General features: G+C 41.3%; 1 protein-coding gene across 4 annotated transcripts in view; it reads right to left on the minus strand.

The window, feature by feature from the left end:
• LOC135241781 (calcium and integrin-binding family member 2-like) overlaps window positions 1-22,323 on the minus strand; it is a 40,759-nt gene that overhangs the window by 7,817 nt on the left and 10,619 nt on the right. For all 4 annotated transcript variants that reach the window (XM_064312456.1, XM_064312453.1, XM_064312454.1 and 1 more), the window contains exons 2-3: window positions 22,262-22,296; window positions 3,160-3,271 (exon numbers count right to left, since the gene is read on the minus strand). In XM_064312456.1, coding sequence (XP_064168526.1) covers window positions 3,160-3,228 — 69 coding nt within the window. In that variant the 5' untranslated portion in view covers window positions 3,229-3,271; window positions 22,262-22,296. The remainder of the gene's footprint in view (window positions 1-3,159; window positions 3,272-22,261; window positions 22,297-22,323) is intronic.

Raw genomic sequence — 22,323 nt, forward strand, 5'->3', positions numbered from 1 at the left:
TCAATAATATATTTAAACAAAAAGAAAGCCTTGGCTTGTCCCAACACACCCCTTGCCTCAGAAATGAAGCGTATGCTGCTACACAACCATGAAATTATGCGGCAAACAAAAATCCCTGGCAGGGTAAAAAACGCTTTCATGCAGCATTAGCTTTCAGCAGCAGAGAACGTAACATCCCCCACGGGCAATGTTCTTTCACAGACAGCATGGCTAACATGCCCATTAAAGACCTATTCATTCCTATAAAATAAAAGGGCAAGAGATTAGATATCGAGCTACATGCCGCAAGGGTCACGGTTCAAATGCTAAATGTATTGTTTTAAAGAGCTTTGAAGTGCTTGGCGCATCATATATTCATACTGTAGAGGGTACAAAGTAGTTGTGTGCTGTCCGTCCAGGATATAGTAACATGCCCATACCGTAAAGCATCCGTAAGAGAAGACCCAGGTCTCCAGGACTGGCAAGACTGATTAAATGCTTCTGAGAGAAAATGACGTCCAAGTGTTTGTGCCCTGCTGTTGCTCTCGTAGGAGCCATTAGCGTCAGCGTTTGGTGACTAAAAATGAACAGGAAGTGTTTTTCTGAGTCAGCTAACCTTGTGAGAGGCTCATACCTCTACAAAAAGTCTGAGGAAAGCAGTGAAGTTCAAAGCAATAAGTCAGCCCAGTTTTCAGGACATATCAGAAAATAACATGAGCTTTTGTAACCAATCACAGTGAATCAAACCAAAAATTTACACATTAACTATGGGACACAGGGAAGTGGCTAAATAGCAAGAGTTTGGAATAAAACACATCACACTTCTGTAAAGCATGTTCTGAGAATCTGTCCAATGTCTAAGCTGTTTCCAGACAATAATGTCTCCTCATCTTTCATTATAAAATACCCAGTGAATCACTTTCAAATGTGTATCTACTATCTACTCCAGAAACTGAAATTTAGTTTAGGTCCATTGTGCATGTTCGGGGATTATTGTATGGTGAACTGTGGATAATCTTTAATTGATTGCCCCCTGTGCATTAATTTGTTCTCAGATGTAATCTGTAATACAATCACATCTCTATTCACTCACCAGAAGATCATCATTTTCCTCACCTGTGGAGGGGGGATGGTAGGGGTGGTTCTTTATTACACAATTTCACCGTCATTCATGCTATCTGATGCTGCACAGGGACATAAAACTAGTTTATGGATCCAACTTCTGAATGACTCCTGTGTTGTTTAAGAGGTGGGTGGACATGCTGCACACCTTCCATAAATCTGAAAGCAATATGCCTACCTCACAAGCGCATTTTGAAGTGCTAGGTTCAATCAAATTGTAGTGCGCTTTCTCAAAATATGAATGACAACATTAAAACCTGATTCATCTGAACCTGAAAAGCCTGAAAATGAACATTCACTGTACTTATGCTTCTGTACTTCTGACACCAGTGTGCCTTGGAACTGAAGGGGTTAACCATGGACTGCTTGATTGAAGATTCGGTGGTAAAATGGGAAGTGCGTACAGAGTGAGCAGCCCAAGATAATGGCACCTTGAAAAGGGAATATGTGACTTAGTATATTAATGATTCAATTATTGATAGCATGGCCGTCTTTATCAGAAGCTGCAGAATGCAGGGATACCGCATGAGTGGTCTGCATCTGGTGCCTCATATTCGTACAGTTAAACCCCTTCTGTATAAGAGAGGCTGCAGGACGTCTCTGCAACCCTCCTGCATCATTATCCGCCGTACGTGTTGAATTAGCATAATTTTGAAATAAGTACAGTTTCAATGCACTTTAATGCTTTGCCAGGCTCGACTGTTTCCTTGCATGGGCGTAATTGGGCCATCGATCAGAGGATCCTATCCCGTATCGATGATGCAGCATGCTGCAGAACATACTGGCAAGGCCATCCATCAGGACCGCGCTCTGAAAGGAGCCTATCACTGACATTATCTCTGCAGAAGCCTTCTAGGCCTTCTAAAGAAGTCTGCAGGCTTCTGTTTAAGCTTTTAATGAAGTATTCGCTCGACACTGGCACATACTGACTAAAAAGTGTATCAGAAGACCTGAGCTGCGTCGTGTACCAGCTTTACCTGTAATGCAGTCATTAAGCGGCATCAGCCCAAGGTTTATACGTATTTAACAAGACTAAGCAGACTAGCAGGAATAAGCTTTGCATGGGTTGCTTGGGAAGTCTTGAATAAGCAAGGTAGCTTAAAGCAGCATTAGGGAAAGAGGCATGTAATTATGAGAACAAAACAACAATGCTAAAATGCCAACTAAAATTCTGCAGTAGTCTGTGGTTGTGCTTTCATTTTAAAGCCAGGGGCATATGACAATCCAATCTGTGCTTCTGCTTTTCATTCGCAGTCACATGTGCATGGTCCTGTCCACACTCCTGAGTGGCAGTAACCCACTCACCACTGCACATGCAGGGGTTTTTATCTATCTATCTGTCTATCTATCTATCCTCTGCTGTGATCCTCCAAACAACAGAGCCCAGCTGCATGTGTAACAGACTGAAGCTGACCAATCACGGGCAGGGGTGATTCAGCAGGAGGTGTGATCCTGCCCACTGGCAGAGTAACAGGAGTGTTAATGAACCAAAAGTCACATGAATTCTCAGCACTGCCAATGCTTGTGCCACGGCAAAAGAGTCCCAACCCTCCCAACCCTCCCCCTCCACAAATCTCCAGCTCTCTCACAATTACTGGCTACTCTGAGAACCTGCAAGTCTGCACTCTGGCCTAGCTTGGAGAGGCTCATGCCAAGTGCCGGCAGTGCACTATTTTATTTTGCAACAGTACGCTATTCATGCCCTCTGAGCCAATCATTACACTGTACAGGAACTAACAGTTGCACCACCACATGTATTCCCTACAATGTTTCTGCACAGTAAAATGCTTACTGTTAAATCAACTCTTACAGAGTATATACAATACGGTCCCAGCTGGACTCATGTCTATGAATTAACACTGGACGTTTTGCTATGTGCCCTGGCATAAAAAGCTCTTCATTGCAAATGGCAAAAAATAATAAAATCATTAGTGTATTAAGTAAAACTGTCCTGGATCCAACAAGCAGACATCAGTTTGCAGCCTCCCTCCATCATAGAGAAGGTTAGCAGGAGTCACAAGAAAGAATCCGCATACTGTAAAAACCCTTCAGCATTACCTTCAGTTCCGGCATGTTGACGATGAGCGCTGAGGGCAGTTTGACGTCAGGGTCATTGGTGTAGTCCATTGGTACTAAATGTGGAGCCAGTTCATGGTATCTTCCATGTAACCTATAGCACAGAGACAGGCATTGCAGCATTAGAGACTGCAACAGGCTATGTATTTTCTGTCGAGCCCTACAGAAATTACAGGTAAATGGTATTTAGGGGACAGCTTTATTCTGTTCAGATCATATTTGCGCAGTGAGGCTGGCTATGAGACAGCTGGATTATGAGGAAATGAGAAGGAACCTGTTTGCTGGCCCCCACATAATACCTGCAATCTGACTCAGACCCCCGGTAGTAGCAACTAGCGACTGCTACAGAGCCCTCCCAACAAATGCCACATAGGAGGTCATGATCCTTTCACCCACCAAGCAACAGGCACGGAACTTTCCGGACTAATGGGCACAGTGATAGCAGGCTGCTGACTCATCACAGCCATGAACACCAAGGGTTTGATGGGAAATGGTGAGTCTACGGATATTAGCCTCCTCTCCGGGAGAAAAAAATACACCATTCCTTAATAACTCACCTCCAATAATATGTGTATTTGGATAACTTGCCCTGGAGGAGCTGGCTCATAATTTACTGCGATACTAATATAGAAGAGTCGGTTGGACTTAGCTCATTTAAGCATGCACTGAAAATGACTTGTACTTGTAGTAGACAACTGCTAGCAAAAATATTATATTGTGCTCTCAAAAATGAAAAACAAACGCAAAGTGTAAGTTGAAATACCAGAAGCAATGCATTGGTGTCCATTTCAGAGAAACTGCATACCCTTGACCAAAAAAGCACAAAGCAGAACAATACACAGGTTAGACTGTGAAATTAAATCAAGCTAGCAATGACTTTTTTCCATGTACTGTAATAAGACAGTGTCAGTGAGGAACCATTTAAAGGGACAGCAGTGATTGGATGATGAGTTTCCAGATTCTGGCTACGCAATGCAACAAACAGCTGCTATCACTGTTAATGAATAAAAGCATCAGTGAAGACAATGCATTGAAAAAACTGATTGTATGAAAATAGATTTTTGTTTGTTTAATTATGCCAGACTCTCAGAAACCTGTTCACCTTAAAACAGGGGGGGGTATTTATAAAGCAAATGAAGTAAAGCCAAACGTCAAGAAAATAATTATTGATGAGAGTTTCACTGCCAGGTACAGTAGGTCATTTAAGTACTTGTAGAACCAGGAGTCAAATGCAAAGAGTAGATCAGTGTAATTCAGGAATGTGTTCACAAGACAGCATTCAGGAAAGCAACACTAGACCTACTGAGGGAGCCACTGCCAGGGTCATGCTCTGCAGTAAATAATTACCTAGAGGATGAGAATAAAAATCTTCTCTTGTCTGCATCCTTGGTGTTTGCTCTTTTAAAAAGAAATGCTGAGACATAAGGCTAAAGCAACAAAAAAATTAATTATTTATTGAGAGGTCCTTTTCCATTTCAAACAAAAAATGGGAAATTAAAAGGTCAGTGAAAAAACCTTGTGATTGTTCTTTACCTGAAGATTATCACAAGCTATAGGAGCTGTAAAGATAATGAAAGAGAATATGACAGAAATATGCTGGCAAGCTGAAGGTCAAATGTGGTTTGAAGAATTACTATGCATTAGTAACCCCCCTACACACACACACACACACACACATCACAATTCAAGAGCTTAAATCAGCCGTTTTAATGCTGCTCTGTGTTTCATTCCTTCTCTTTCCTGGCAGATCCATATAAATGATGTGTGTGGACCTGTGTTAAGGCAATTGGCCGTATCCACTCTTAAGATTCAATACAGTGTGAACACTCAACCCATTTGCGTGCAGTAAACAGGAACCCATCATATAAAATCGTGTTAGCGACGTTAACATTTACACAAACAGCTGCAGTCGCTTACAGTAACACCAAGGGCAAGCAGTAAATGCACTTCCACCCATCACCTGTGCCAGGGCCAATCAGGTCCAAATTTGCGTTGTTGCCGTTCTCGTTGTGTTAGTGTTAATCAGTTTAACCTTCAGGGTCCAAGTTGAACTATGTGGTTGTTCCCTGCACTTGGACCGGTACTTCTCTCTAGGGGTTTCGTCATACTTGTTCCTGGTTATGGTTATACACTTTGTTGTACGTCGCTCTGGATAAGAGCGTCTGCCAAATGCCTGTAATGTAATGTAATGTAAAATCCATTCCACTATGCAGTGACACTATAACTTGTAGATACCGGTTCATTTCATGTATACAGTTACCATGGTAGCATTGGCCTGCAAAAAGGTATTGGTCATTGCAGAAACACCCACACCCCCTTCCAGATACATACTACCCCATATTGTAAAGAAATTAGAATGACTACAAAATGTCAATTGATTTTGTCATTAGCTGTGTCTTGCTTTATGGAATTAACCACCTTATAATCAGTCATGTGCAACACAATGTTATTTGCTCAGCATCGTTTACACATCATGGTATTCAACAAGGGCAGTATGCCTCCGACAGATCACAGAGGTCTGGACTTCAAGGTTGGCGTTATGGACAACCTCCCCAGGAATCAGCAGGCAGGGCCCAGTTAATCATAGGCCTGCAGTGATTGGTGAAAGCCCCTTTGCTGGTCTTGCATAATGGCGCCACGATATGTGCTTGGGCAGCATTAGACAAGGTCTTGGAATGTTTTATGTAGGTCATAAAAGCTGCAGACTCCATTAGTTTCCCTGGTTACTGTTTATTTTGTCGTATGAATACTGGTAGCACTGTTATTAAGGCCTGAAACACTGAATTCATCTACCAAGGCCTCTGACGAGACAGCTGGGTCTTTATGACATGACAGGTGATGGAGAGGAAGAACATTTTCTGCAGAAACCACTCTCGGCATTATGACCACTCAATCTGTCTGAGTGGCCATAATGTCACTCTGAATGCAAGCACAGCTCAACCTAACATACAGATTCTATTCCCAAGTGCACCATTAATTTCTGGAATCTTCTGAATACTTTTTTAATGTGCCACTATATATTAGATTCAAATCTACATTATTTGTGACATGATGCTTTGCATTAAATGAATGTACATTTTGCATGACATAAAAAAACAATGTTCTTGTGCAAGTACAAGTGCAACACAAAAAAGTAAAAGCCTAAAACAGTTGATTTCATGGCAAGAAAATAATAATAATAATAATAATAATAATAATAATATAATTTCAGTCATCATCATCATCAAGCTGGTCCAGAAACCAAAGCTGCACACAGTCTTTTCCTCCAAAGAAGAGAAGTTTTACCCAGTTTCATCCTGTGAAGAAAAGTTTCACCCAGTTCAGTCCAGTGTAAAATGCAGGCCAGCAGTAGAGTGCTTAGCCAACCTGATAATATCCTTTTGTGGTCCTGCTGGTCTGTGACCCTGCTCTGGATATGGACACATTTCACATAAACTATAATAAAAGCTCTTACAGACACAGTGGCTTAGAGGAGAAGCTTAGTGATGAGGAATAAGCAGAGGCTTTAGTGGCCATTAGCACCTTATATCTCATTAACTTCAGTTAAATTCTGCTTCGCAATGAACCCTGATGTGTCACTTTGCCAAGTCAGTCAGTGACATCAGGTCTGGCTCCTCTCCACTCTCTACTCACAAGCAAAATCTCACTCTGCTTTCACAGCTCAAGAGCTTAGCTACCTGTCTGTTTACTTCTTCTTGACTGATTTGCTGTTAGCATACATATAAATCATGAGCTGTCACTACAAGCTGTTTTTGTAGTAGTTTTCGTTGCTGTTGTTATTATTCTGCCCATTTTTGCCATTAGTCAACCACAGTGCCAGTGCAAATATTGCCCACCATCTGATGAGATTAATACGATATTAACAATAATAATGAATACATGAACAATAGTAGATGAATTACATATTATATATGCATAAAGTAGAAACCATAACAGCTATTGGAGCTAAATCAGTGCCACCACCGGACCATTGTAATCACACTCCTGAATTTATGGAGAACGTTTTAACAACTGGATGACCTTTAACAAAGGGTCTTAAAAGCTCAATCACTGTTGGTGCAGCGGCCCCCCACCCTCCATGATTATTGGTGAGTAAATTGAACATCTGGCATGCTGGCACAGCACAGGCCTATCCACAGATTCATGCCTGTGATCAATACACAAGTGCAGCGTTAGGCACGGCCGGCACAGAATGTTCAAGATGTTATAATGTTATAATGGGACCTGATAATAAATTAGGTGTGTGCTCATTATTTTCCACCCATTCACTGTATATATAATACATAATATTCATTATCCAGTAATAATAACCAATTTTCCATGAGGCCAACTTAATTTTTATAAAATGATAAGCAAAAGAAGTTTGGATTCAGAGCATTCCCAAAGTCCTACAATTAATTCAAATGTGGCCGTCTTGAGTTGGGGGCAGTGGGACGGAGAGGAGGAGGAAGCAGACATGACAGTTTATTGAAGAAGTGACCCGCCGGTGTTGGCAGGGGTGAGCAAAGGCAAACATCATTTCAGCCAATAACTCCAGTAAATAATGGCCGCCTTGGCACTCCATTAGCATAACGCCCCAACGCAACTGTCCCGATGAATAAATAACCCTTGTAAGTTTTTGCGGTTCAAATCCTAATATATTGCCTATTGACAGTTTGACTGTGGAACAGAAAAGCCTCAGGAGTAACATAACCAATACAGGCTTGGTGCTTTTTGGAATATGCGCTTATGTACTATACTGTATATATAAAAGAACATGAAAAGTGACAGTCACGCTCAGTCAGATGTTTTTGTGGCTGAAAGCCCTTTCACATGAAATGACGCTGAACATGCAAGGTATTTGCTTGCTTGAAAAAAAAACAGTTTTTAACATTGGGCCACATAACAGAAAAGTCTGAAGCCCTATTTGTATGGTGTGCACATTTGCTAATAGATGATATCCTTTATCCTTATCAAATCCTTAAACCCTTCTCAAACCAAATCCATACCCAGATTTTTCTTGCCTTCCAATCTTTGAATGTGAAATTGTATTTGCAAGGCCATATAATTGCTGCAACATCCTCGGTCATCTCAGTGAACTGCGGAGGAAGAGGAAATGGGTGCTGGCAACACTGGGAGGAGAATCTTTAGACAGGGGGTACATCACTGCACTTAAACCCAGTATATTAGAAGGACGAACTGACCAACTGCCAAAAAAGCCTCTCAACCTTTTCCTTTTTGTGTTCAGAGTCTCTGTCATCTTTTAATGGCTATCTAAAATACTAATTTGAACCATTTCCAATTACTTTGAACAGTATTGTTATCTAGTTACAGAAGATTAAAATGGAGGGGTAATGAACTCAATTAAGCACACAAAGTAAGATATAAAATTTTTTATATTTTCTTTTGACCCAAATACAGCAGCCAGGCTGCACGTGAGTGACATTTTGTGTGCTGTATTTAACAACACAACCATAAAAAAGGAAATGAAGGAAATACAGATTGTGCTGTGACACTTTGAACAGAGGTGCTTCTCTTGCGCCCCCCCCCCCCTCCCTTACCGTCCAAATGAAGGGGGTTTGAAAAACTCCGTGGAGCAAATGCCTGTACATAATCAGAAGCCATTCAGGGAAGGACATTTTCTAAATGAGTTTTTGGGAGAAAATCTTGAAAATTTGAGTTGGTGTTGGACATTACAGTGACTCTACTGTCTGAACAATACACTTTAGTTTCATAAATATCAGTATTTCCATTAATAGCTATTTTGTTTTTAACATACTATCACTGTGATAAATCAGTCAAAGGCCAGACACTGGAAATATGGTCTCACTAGCAAGTTCAGTATGGGATGAACCCACCCACACACACATAGTCTATTTCGTACTAAGATGGGGTTTTTATTATAACACCAAAAAAGTCATTGACTCTGCCTTGATCATAAAGGGACTATAAGCGGAATATAAGCAATGGCAGTGGGATTTCAAAACCTTCCACAGTATCTGTCCTTGTTGAGATTGAGACGGGGAGGCAGGGAATGGTTCTGGAGGAAATATGACTTTGGTGATTGGTTTTGTTTTTTGTTTGAAAGCCAGTTGGCATGCTTTCCTCCCAAAGGTAAAACTACTCTTCACGTTGGCATTCTGAACAATGCAGGTATATTGAGGCAGTAATCTCCTCTTCGGGGCCTTTTTCTTTTTCTTAGCTACAAAGGGGTGGAGGAAAAAGGTCACAGAGGGTGACGCAAGCAAGATGATGGCGTGGTAATTTCCTTCAGTTTTGACCTGAGCCTATTTTAGCTGTGAAACCTGAAAACACTGGTTACAGAAAATGGGCTAATTGAAAATCCCCATCAGAAGAATATAAACACCTATTTAATCATCATAAAATCCAGCCCTTATTGGCAGGTGGCAGGGCAGCGGTGGGCGAAGTGCTAATGACTTTATAAAAAATTCCCTCCATGTATTGCCAGCTGTACATTGGTTGGTGTTGTCCTCTTGAGTGTCATAAGCCTGTTTACAGCCTGTACAGGATTGTCTCACTCGTTCCAGGCAGCGTGCGTCATGAGCCCTGTGGAGGCGTCACCTCTCTGGATTCATTACACCGAGCCAGCGCCCCCCCCCCCACCCCCCTCCTCCTCTTCCTGCCCCCGGCAGAGTCACAAAACAGCAGGGAGCTGATTTATATCACAAACCTGGCTGAGATACAAGGAACCTGGGCGATGCTGACTGAATGATTTTATATTTAAAGTAGCAAACAATGTAAGCAATCCGTGAGCCTCCCTTTAGCCTCCCATCAGCATAAGCTGAACAGGCAGAATCTGAGAGATGCTTTAGTCGGTCGGTGCTGTAGTCATTGTTACGCCATCTAGTGGTAAAACAATGGACTGTCATTAGTTTGTGGGGAGCCTCCCTATCAAAACAAAGCTACTGTATGACCGGCAAACTGTGTTCAGCAAGGTCAGCCCTTATACAACACAGATGGATCAGTGCACAAATGACAGTCAGTAGTAAGCACCGTCGAAACTAGCGTCCTTTCGGACATCAGACATAATGAAACAAACTCATCATTAGTAACACTCAAAAGGGCAGTTGTGACACTGAAGAGTGAGGTCTCTCCACAGTGAATGAACCGCAAGGTAGGCAAGTAAGTCTCTGACTGTGTAGAACTTTAGCAGGCCTATAGGACTCGCACTGAAGATTATCACTGATTTATATTAAAGTCTATAAAAACCGGCCAGGCCATGGTGGTTGTCAAATGACAAACCGTGGTCTGGAATCAAATTCTGGCCATTCTAGCATCTACTGTGACCTACAGCCCTGAAGGGCAGCACACAGTTAGTTGAAGTGCCACCCTGTGTACCCTGCTAGAGCAACATGGCTGACCTCACTGCTACCATGCATCAGGCAACTTCACATGAACATAAGCATTGCAGCCCCTAGAGACATACAGTATGTTATACAGAAGAGTGGCCCTTTTTTTATTCCACATAAACAATCGTACGGTTCCATTCTAGGGAAAGCTCAAATCCAAGACACAGATTGCACATGGCTAAGTAAATGCTTTTATGGTCCAAGGTGAAAGCTTATGCATGAAAGATGAATACAATTTTTCATGTGCCAGCTTAAAGTTGATATACTCAGACAATGAACCAGGAACACTCTACTGTATTTCAGACAATATGTCATGTATTTTACACATAACAGAATAGAGTGGAATGATTTCTGAATAGGCCAGGCCCGAAGTCATAGGCTATTGATAACCTCAAGTGACATGACTGCACTATAGACACTTTATGTAATAAAGAATTACGCTGCCTTCAAATCACATTTTCCAAGCCCAATTTTCCGAATACAGATACTGAACACTGGCCATCTCTGGGGACACAGAGATCCATAGATTTTAGACCTTTGGCTCCCTGTCCTCTTTTTGGGTTGGAGTTAACTATGCAATCAACTGCTTTATTCAATTCACAAAATGCTGGGTAACAACAGAAACCAACAGACTCCTTGCCTCTCCAGGACCAGGCTTAGGGATTGTGCTAATACAGACTGATGCACTGCATCTGCCTTGGAGCTCTGGGGAAAGGGATCTGCCCAAATCAGGAATTAAATTAAACAACTAATGGTTCTGATGAGCAGAGTAAAACCCAAAAGGCCTGTAGTCATGGCAGCCCTGGGTATTCCCCATCCCCGAGAAGAGATTTAATTGTATCCTGTTTTTATTCTTCTTCTGGAAGATTCTTCTCTGTGATTCAGTGAGAGGGAGGTACTGCATGGGTCAGCAGATCCAAGCCCAGGGCTGGCCTGGTTTATTAGCCTAATTAGGTCATTTGATTGCAACCCAATCCTCCCCTGTTCTCTCCCTTATCTAGTTTTAATTTTTTAAAGTAGTCACTCGATCCCCAAATAACAGCGATTAATGGTATATTCTGAAACCAAAGACCGATGCGTCGAGCGCATTAGAAAGGAAAGCAAGCGATTTGTTTTATTTATGCATCTCCGGTACATGAGCATTTGCGATGGATCATAGCCAGGCAAAGAAACACACCATAGTTCCTTGACTAATATCACCTTTGGCCGCTGTTGCAACCAATCACCAAATGAGTGACACGAAACACCTCATATTAACTCAGAGGGTGCAGCTGCTGTGCTTTTCAGGAATCAACGCTTGTGGAAATGGCTGCCATCATTTGCAAGCAGCTGCTGAGGGAAAGTGACAGTTACCGGGGGAAAGTGACCGTTACCGGGGCAAAGTGACAGTTACCGGGGGAAATTGACAGTCACCGGGCAAAAGTGACAGTCACCGAGGGAAAGTGACAGTAACCAGATATTTGGCTGGACTGGCTGGGAAAGTGAGCCCTTGCAAGGCCACAGAAGAAGCTACAGACAGGTCAAGTCTTAATGAATAATGAATCATGTAAAGAGTCTTTAAAATATCTTTCAATGTGTCCTTAAACACAATACAAATTGAGTGAGAAAATCTCTCTCTCTCTCTCTCTTTCTCTAAAAATGTTTAATCCTGAAAATTCTCAACAAAGAAAAGAGTAAATATTTCCTTGAATAGGTTAAAAACATAGATGATAAGGAGACAAGAGAAATGTAGGCTGATGAAGGTATTAGGCATTTAAAGAAAATGGCAGTTTAGCAGAGCTTTCTAGAGAGATAGTAGTAAATTTATCAGGAGAACACACAGACAGGTCCTCTGTTAAGCACAAAAGCCAGTAAATCATTGTGTCCGGACGTTCTCTTGCCAGACATTTCAACTGCTGCTGTAATCCATCTTGGTGGTTGAGCTGTCCAAACCTCCGTGTATTAATATGATCGATAGAGAAACCTCCAGGAAGAAAGAGGGCAGAGTTATATGACTTTGGTAGCCCTTTTGGGCACAATCCCATGTTCAAAAGCCAAGTCACAGCCAACCTGACCGATTTGTTGCTTTCATTGTGATTTTTCAGCAGTTTGAGTGAGGACAGTAGCAAGTGAAACAGGCTGTTTATGTTTGCTAAGGAAAAAATGGTTAGCTATGCAGCTACTGCAGTTCATACATTCACACCAAGCAAGTCATTTTTGCCAGTAGAAGATTAAAAGCACCAAGTTTCATCACTACTACAAAATTCATTGCGTAGATACCCAAGACAAAGCTGGGGGCAGAGAGAGGTTGCACAGCTCCATGCATCTGCTCTGATGCTCTACTTCCCCGGCAACAGGACCTCATTACTGCAGGACAATGACCTGGAGGATTTTGGCAGGACATTCTGATATGACTGAATCCATTAGCCGGGTCGCAGGGAGGGAGCCGTGTGCTAACATTTCCCAGCTGTGTTTGTACTGCTCTAGGAGAGCAGAGCAGCCAGCATGTGGGCATCTGGGGTACAAGGCATGATGAGAGCAAGTCCACTTTAAATATATAATACACTCCTACATCAACTCTGAGTGAAAAATATTTGTTTTAATGTAAACATTGCAACATGTTACTGGCCAAAGTTAGTGTCTATGTTTGGGCTCTCAGGGGGCCTCCCATGGCTGCTCATATGGGCGTGCTGCACCCATGGCACCCCCACTAATTCCACTTCTGCCCAGAGGGAAGAGTGCCCCCTACTGGTCCACTGCCATCAGCAGCACTTGATACATCATCCTACTATCATTCCTGGGCAGTAAATAAAAGTTACAGCTCGTTAGTTTGTGTATGTGTTTCAGTTGCTTGCATGCAAGTGACAAAAAAAGTTAAAAGTTTCAGTCAAAAAGTTAAAACTATGTCAGCCTACTGTTCCTTCATCACCATCATACCAGAGCACAGTGAAATGCCCCCTACTGGCCATTTGCATGCACAATGTACCTGACCTTCTTAGTGACATTACCCTGCCCTTTATAATAGGTATGTATGTCGTCTCATTTCACAAATTGGATTCAGCTTCCTCAACTAGAAGTCATACCCTGATTGGCCAGGTTATGAGCTTCTTGATTGCCTTGTGTATGTGGCAACAATAAACGAATGTAGGTGTGGCAACAAAAAACTAATGTGATAAGAAAAATATATGTGACCACATATAGGATTGTTTGGATATTAACCTCAAAACCTACATAGAACCTATAGTACAATAACATTTAAAATCTCTCTACTGTATGTTTGAAGTATTGTGATGGAACATGATAATAATATCTCTGAAATTGTGTTCACATCACATAATCATAAAATTCAATAAATTAAATATTTTAAAAAATGTATCTGTTGGATATTGAAAAGCATCACAGATAATAGTGATGTAATTGCAATGAGCCAGGATCAGCAATGGTCTAAAAAAAGTCTTAACCAATCTGTAAAAACCTCTTGATGGTTTACTGGTATAACGAATGTGGTCCTCATTCTGATCCACAACCCAAAAATATGACTGAATCAATAACTCTGACTGAGGCTATTTGTACTCATGGAGCAGCCAGGGAAAGAGGGAGTGGAGGCTCTTGCAGTCGATAACTGGAATGTAACACAGAGCAGCAGTGATAGGTGGTTAGCTTGAAAAACACTCCATCTTGCCCAGTGCCAGCACTCTCTACAGAATGCTAGCAAATTTTAAATATAACTCTATCTTTTACAGTACGTACATTTGAATCAGCATTGTGTAAACGTGGGCTATTACTGGGTCTCAAGGGTTTCAGGACCGGTAGCAGCACATTTATTTGGAGAAAGGAGTGGGGTGTTTTTGGGTTGGGGGGGAGGGCAGTTGTTAGTGTTGTTTGAGTGTTTGAGGGGGGTCTTCAAGAAATGTTCCTAAGTTATATTCTGTTTAGTGTTTTTATGGGAATTTTTTCTCTCCACAGTGTGGATGTGTCACCCTTTTATGGTATGTTGTATACAATTGGATGTAAACATGAGGAAAGATGGAGAGGGTAAGTACAGTAAATTGCACAGCACAGGAAAATAAGGAATCTGTCACCCTTTTGCCAGATCTCCTGACTGGGTAAATCGTACTTCCAATTACAGCTGGGATCAGCTGCAATAAATAGCTGCATCACGGAAGGAATACACTTTATGTGCAAACAGGTAGTAAGTGTTGTACGTCGCTCTGGATAAGAGCGTCTGCCAAATGCCTGCCTGTAATGTAATGTAAAGTGCCCAGTCAAGCAAAGGAGTGACTCATGCATGATGAGGTCATCCTGCCAACTGAAATTCTCCTTCCCTGGGCCCTGCAATAGCCAATCATGCACCATTGTGCTGGGTTGCCAGTGACAGGTGCAGCTGGCACAGTGTATGTGCAGCACTTTCACATGTTGTTGAATTTTTCCACAACACAATGCTGAATGAACCCAAAGCACTGGCATAGACCAAGCTATAATATAACTTATGACAGAAATAAATCAATTCAGAAAAATCATTAATATGTTGAATTAATGTGCCGTGCATTCAAATGGGTTCAAAATCCATTCTGGCAGCTTGAATGTTGTGCTAAATGGCGTTTGAAACTAATATTTCAATTTATATACATTTTCATAATCCATATTTACCCTTCCTCTTCCTTTGCCATAACCCCTTTTCTTAATCACAGCATGTGTTAATTAACACTCGCCAATCAATTTCACATTTAGAAATCGTGACTATTTATGGAGAGTCAGTCGTTCACACTTCTAGGAGTGCTGAGGAATATATTATGTTGTTTAGGATGATCATGGCACAGGAAAATACCTTGATACTTTCCACACTGTAGCCATTGTAGGGCACTACACAGTCTGACACAGCAACTCAGAGGGTTTCTGTTCATCACCATGCAAAATAACCTTTTTGCGCTGACCTCATATATCATATGCTGATGAATGCAAACCTAGCCACATTTTATGAAAAATAATTCCATTTGAGACAACTGTGCATGAACAGATTAGATTAAGCAAAACTCCATAAAAACTCCAATATTGTGCACCAATATTTCAAAATTTCCTTATCAGGGAACAGGTATATCTCTGCAGCCTACAATAAATATGCCACGTTACACCCAACTGTTTTTGTTGATCTCAGTGGTTCATTTGTAATGAGTTTCATCCTTTGCGGCTTAACAGCTTGTAATCACTTTTTATCAGTTCCCCGTTTCAAAATTCATCACAACACCATGTGCATTACATTAACTTGCAGCAGAAATCCAAATGAAAATGCCAGCCTGAGATTTTAAAAAATACAGTGCCCTCCGGAATTGTTGGCAGCCTTGGTGAAAATGAGCAAATGTCACAGCCAATGAGAAAAATCTAACCTTCATTTGAGGAAAGATTTTTCACAGAAAAAAATTCTTTATCAAAAAAAAAAAAATGTATTACAATTATTGGCACACCAAGAAATTCTAATAGAAGTATGTTGCCATTTATATCTTTATTTTATTTTTATAAATTCATAGTCAGCTTTGTTTTTTCATTTGGAACTCTTAAATGGTCATACTTGACTCCCTTTTTCAGTGGGGTATCAATATGAGGTAACATACAACTCCTTCTGTTATCCATCAACATGGGGAAGGTCAGAGAACACACAAATGAAATGAAACAAAATTTTATTGGCCTTCATAAATCAGGCAATGACTATAAAAACACAAAATGCCTGAAATTCTCCACTATTAGGGAAATAATTAAGAAGTTTAAAACAACTGGAGCTGTGATTAACTAGCCTGGAAGAGGACGCAAGTAAATTTAGTATGAACACAGTGACAAGGGAAAAGTTAAGAGCTAAAAAGTTTTTTTTTTTTTTAATCTCCAAAGATCACTGTTGAAAAGTTGGTTGCATCCAGGGGTCAGACACCACCTCCATGCCAACAAGTTACTTGGAATGCTTGCCCATTTAAAGCCTCTACTGTCATCAAGCTACAAATGTAAGAAAAAGAAATGCCAGATATCACCTTAAAAATGTATCAAAAAATAAAAGGTGTTGTATTAAAACAGACTTGATGAAACTGGTGCATGCTTTCATTACCAGTAGATCGGACTACTGCAACAGCCTCTTCTCACCTCTTCCCAAAAAAGCTGTGATGACTCCAGCTCATTCTGAATGCTGCAGCCAGAATTCTGTCTGGGACTGGGAAAATAGATCACATTACACCTGTCCGAAGATCACTGCACTCGCTTCCTGTAGCCTCAAGAATTGATTTGAAGATTTTACTTCTTGCTTATAAAGCACTGAATAGCCTGCCTGTATATTTCTAACCTGCTTGTGGGTTTTGAACCAACCAGGTCCCCGAGGTCATCTGGCACAGGCATTTTAATCATTCCCAGGGTAAAATCTAGACCTGGTGAAGCTGCTTTCGGTTATTATGCACCCACATTCTGGACTACTTTAGACTGGCTCCAACTCATCCCATTTGTAAGAGTGGGCTCAAATCTTTCCTCTTTTCCGTGGCTTTTGGCTAATTTCATATATATTTTATGTATTTTTCCCTTTTCTTTTTCTCTTTATTTTATAAATGTATATATGCAAATGTGTTTGCTTTCCTATGCATATTTTATGCATCTTTTTAACTTTTCTTTTTTCTTTATTTTATATATGTATATATGCAAATGTGCATTTTGTATAAAGTACATTGGAATTCCTTGTGTATGAAATGTGCTGTATAAACCTGAACTTCAAAGCCATTGGAAATTTGACTGGAACCAGATCCTATGATCAGATGAGACAGAAATAGAGCTTTTTGGCCACAAACAACAAAGGTGGGTTTGGGATAACAAGAGGAAAATATGGTGGTGGACATGTGATGCTACAGGTCTGTTTAGCATCCAAAGTCCCTAGGAAACTTATTAGGATACATAGACATCATGTCAAGTCTGGCTGTCTCTGCCAGGAGGATAAAGCTGGTTCATGGATCTTCCAGCTGGGCAATAATCCAAAGCATTCCTTCAAATCCACAATAAAGAGTAAATAGACACAGAATCAAGCTTTTGCAACGACCATCCCAGTCACCTCACCTAAACCCTTTAAAAACCGGTGAGTTCAACTGAAGAGGAGTATTCACAAGTGAAAGCCAAGAACTCTCTGGAGACATTCTGCATGCAGGAAGGGTCTAAAATCCCTCGCTATGTGTTCTCCCACCTCACAAAACAATACGGGAGAAGTGCTAATAATAGCGACATAGATCTTTTCCATAAAAAATGATTCTGCCTTAAGAAAAAATTTTTCTCTGAGCAATGATGTCACAATATGATCATATAATTCTCAAATTTCTGACCACAGAAAATATTTGTTAAACAATAAAGTGAATTTTATCCAGCATTTTCATTTTGGGTGCCAATAATTATAGAGAGCACTGTCTTTTATAGCTTGATGCTCTGCATGTGGTTCTTTAAAATTGCAACTCAATAGATTTAAGAGCCATCTTCACAGAGACAGCAAAACAACATTAAAGGATAGGCCTACTTCATCTTAATTAAACAACAAGCCCAATATAAATGCATAGCAGTGTTTTTAACCACTGGCAACACCCCACAGCAATAATGAAATACATTCCAAAAGTAATTCTGATCATCATCAAACTCATACAGCTGATGAATTAAAACATCTATCAGAGCATATTTTAATCATACAAAGCAATAGAGCAAAGTATTGCACCTGCACTCATATGCAGAACCAATGCGTGTTATCGCCAACACAGTAAGAGACCGAGTTGTGCAGTCAGTCAAATTTTTCATGCTGCATATCTTTGCTCTCTGTGCAAGCCATAACCAGCTTGCCTTTTTATGGTCCAGGTGCTGACTCTTGAAAAATATCAGAAAATTATAACAAATTAACAACTAATACTGATTCACAGTGTCAGTGAAATGGACCTATTAGTATTAAAGGTGGTCCTATATCAGCAGCCTGATTAACATACATGTACCTGTAGGAACTGAGGGGTGTGGGTGGGTATGGGCTCAAGCTAGGGCAGTGGAGGGGTTGGATATTTATGCAACTGTACCCCTCCTGTACAGTTGAGCTCTGGAAAGGGGGTGAATGACAGCATTGCCATTGTTCCTGAAAAAAGAAACTGAACCTGCATAGGTGGATGCCACATGAAATGAACACTCATATAAAACTGGACAAAGGTATATGCTGAGAAATGTAATGGTGCAGCCCTGGATTAAGACACTGCACCTTTCATTCACAAAGAGGGATCTGGGTGGTTTAAGGAGCAGCAGTGGGGTCTTAAACATTTCCAGGGAACAGTTACAGGTCTGTAACAGAAGCCATGTCATACCCAGGGCTGTTTAGCCAATTACACGCTTTACTGCTTGCTATCGGCTGGCTTTAGTAGAAGGGGAGATTTTGATGGAGCCACTGGAATGAAAAAAAAAGGAATCGCATTCCCACAGAGGGAAGAGTGCCATAAATTGTGTCAACCTGGGATCTAATCTTTCTATACCCCCCTGCCCCTCCCACCTGACACACACACACACACACACACACACACACCCACACAGATCCACTTCCCCTCCTCCAGATGCACATCTTCTGGCTTTGGATCCACAGCATATTCCCTGCACAATGCATGAACCACCACCAATAGATCGGCAGCGTGATGGATGGGAGGATCAATTCAATAAATCCCCAAAGCAATAGGAAATGTACTGCGATGATTAGCAAGATTCTAACGATCATGGGGAAGGGGGGTGGGGGTAGGGGCTGGAGGTTGCAATTATCAGCAATCTCAGTGTACTTTACACTGTATTTTCCTTGTGCATCATGGAGAGGACATTAAAGATCAATATTCATTAATGGGAATGCATGGTCTTCAGGAGTACGATACAGCTGACAGAGGGCAGCTGCTCCCGGAGTGCCAGTACGCAAAAAGGTTATTTTTAACTGTTTTCTTTATTTTTCTACCTTTTTATTTTTCTCCCCACAACGGGAGAAAACAAGGAACAGTGCAGGAGCACTGCAACTGAAGCATCTGCACTTTTTCAAACCACTTACCACTACACCCTACAGGCCACACAATACTACAGGAAAGAAAAAGCACTAAACAGGAGTTCTCTCCCTCAAGACAGCTGTTAACCTGTGGGTGCCTGATACAGGAAGAAATAATATAGTGGGGAGATGTTCAAATTTAAGTCACCCAACAGCTGGAGGGGCAAAGCAAACAACATCCTGTCTCTGCAGACTATCAGTTGGCTGCTGGCATGACTAAAGCATGAGCTTGTAACAATAGCTTGAAGTAGAATATATGTATCATAACACAAGACCACCCAGGGGCTGGTTACACCATTTGCTGTGTTATAAGCAGAGGGAGCTCCTGTCACCCTTCCTGTCACCACAAGTGTAAGCAACTATAGTGTAGCAGTGGTGGCGAGACTGTGAAATGTTTTCTGACAGGCCAATGGAGGCTTCCACGGTTGTACTGGGCTGAGAGATCAGAAGTGGCAGCAGTATGTTATTGTGGGGATTCCAGACATTTGACAAACAGAATATTTGTTCTAATCTTGCACTTCCCGACACAAAGGGACAGTAATGGCAACATTCCTCTCGACCAACAGCAATAAAAAAATTCACCCACCCCAGGTCTACAACAACAACAGATCACAAAATTATCTGTTAACAAGAAAGGTCTCATGTTAAGCATTTGTAAGTAAGTGCAGGGTTGATCTGGCCAAGACCAATATATCCAAGAAAACAAATGTAAATGGGACAACAGGAGCGTGAAGGTTGTTAATTGCATTCGGAACAACTGCTTACTATAAGTCTGTCCGAGAGAGAGCTAGAGTACCCACGCAGGGAATTGGATTGCTAGGAAAGTGAAACAAGAGCAGCGGGAGCAAGAGGCGGGAGATATACTGTCTGCAGAGACGTTATTAGTGCAAAGAGCAGCGGGGTGGCGAGCAGACCGTGGCGGCGGTGAACCCAAGCATGACTAGAGCACTGCTGGGGGAGCGCATGCCCCCCCCCCCCAGTACATCAGGTCAACACCCATGTCCCGAGCGACTTACTGCATACAGCCTACCATCTCGCTTCTGTACAAGCCTGCGGCCCTTTCTGAATTGCTCGATTTGTCAATGCAACGGTGGCTGTTCCTCAAATAGAGCTTTGAACAGCTCCCGGTAAGAGTTTTGAACTGCCCGTGGTGAGGACCATGGCCTAAACATCTTGTTACTTTTACAAACATTTATTCAAACATCTTCAAATTGAAGAGGAGCTGGGCCTCTGGAGTAGAGTATCTAGATAAGGATCTTATGCTTAATGCAGTGATGTGCCCACTGCCTGAAAATGAATCTTGGCTGTTCCTGTGCCAAACGTGACCAGGAGCCATGTGGAGCAATGCATAATTGGCCATGGTGCCAGTGAGACGGAGGGCTTCAGTTGACAGGGCCTCCCTCCCCTTATTGCTCAGCAGTGGCCTACTGGTTAATCAGACATCTGCATCAGCTGCATCAGTTTAACAGTCCTCTGGAGAGGGGTGCAAGATAAAAGCATCCTGATAATAGTCAGTGAACAGTAGAGGGGCATGGAGGTGTTACACTGATGGAAATGACAGTGTGTCTGATCTTATCCCTGCAGATGGATACATCTCATTAATGCTGAAGATGCTGCGGGAGAGGCCGCAATAATCACCCAGCTCATGATTACGTCCCTCGCATCTAATTCACCGATGGGGAAAAATATGACTTCACAGATGCATTCATTTCCTTTGCTGCATCCACACAGACAAGGCAACTATGCAGATCTCTATAAGAGATACAGTACTCCTGCTCTCAATTACTGAGACTGCGTTCTATTTCGCGCCAAGAATCCAGTAGCAAGACGGTGAAACCCTGCACTGTCTCACTGGATTTGGAAAAACTTGCCAAGACGTAGCCCAGAAGTATGTGTGCCCTTAAATGGATTAAATCATTTTAACTGTGGCTGTCTCTCTAAGACAGGAGGCCTCCAGAGGTTCTACTTTGTGTAGATGAATGAAGATTTAGAAACAAGCCAGACATGACAGACAACAGAACTGAATAAATCATTTATGCTGCACTAAAAGTCGAAATAACACAGATTATGCACACAGATCAATAACATCAGATAAGTTATTACAAACAAAATTATTACTTTCACCAGAAAATAAAACTTGTGATACAACTACTGTATACAGAAATATTCTTAGTATAAATAAAAATTTTTTCACTGTGTAATAGACTTTAAAAGAGCACATTTTATCCTTGTTTGAGTCATATCAACTCCATATGAAATAATTGCACATTCTGCCATGTTTTCCATCCTTTTCTTGACAACGACTGGTCATTTAAATTTTTCATATACATGCAACAGGACATAAATTATTGAGACAGAAAAGCAAACTAAGCAGCAGAATTCACAACATCGAGATGTTTTATGGCTTTATCACACTGCAAGTGACGTAAAGTTTGCATCAACCACTAACAAAATGATAGTAAATTCCTCACAAAAATAATGAAAGGCAAATGATGAGAAATGAGAAATATGATACCATGTGGTTCCAAGGACAAAAAAGACAACTCAAACAACAAAGATCTACCATCTGAAATAAAAGTGCATTTTTCCCTTTCCTTTTTTTCTTTTGAAAAACATGGACGCAGGAGACACTTTTTAGATTTTTCTTTTTTCATTTCAAGAGCTGCAGCAGCACGCACACTGGAAAAAGAGAAGCAGGACTCACCGAAGTATCTCTTTCCGCGTGAAGAAAGTGCAGTCCTGCAAAAAAAGAAAACAAGCATATTT

Source organism: Anguilla rostrata, chromosome 16, assembly GCF_018555375.3.
Source record: "Anguilla rostrata isolate EN2019 chromosome 16, ASM1855537v3, whole genome shotgun sequence".
NCBI lineage: Eukaryota > Metazoa > Chordata > Actinopteri > Anguilliformes > Anguillidae > Anguilla > Anguilla rostrata.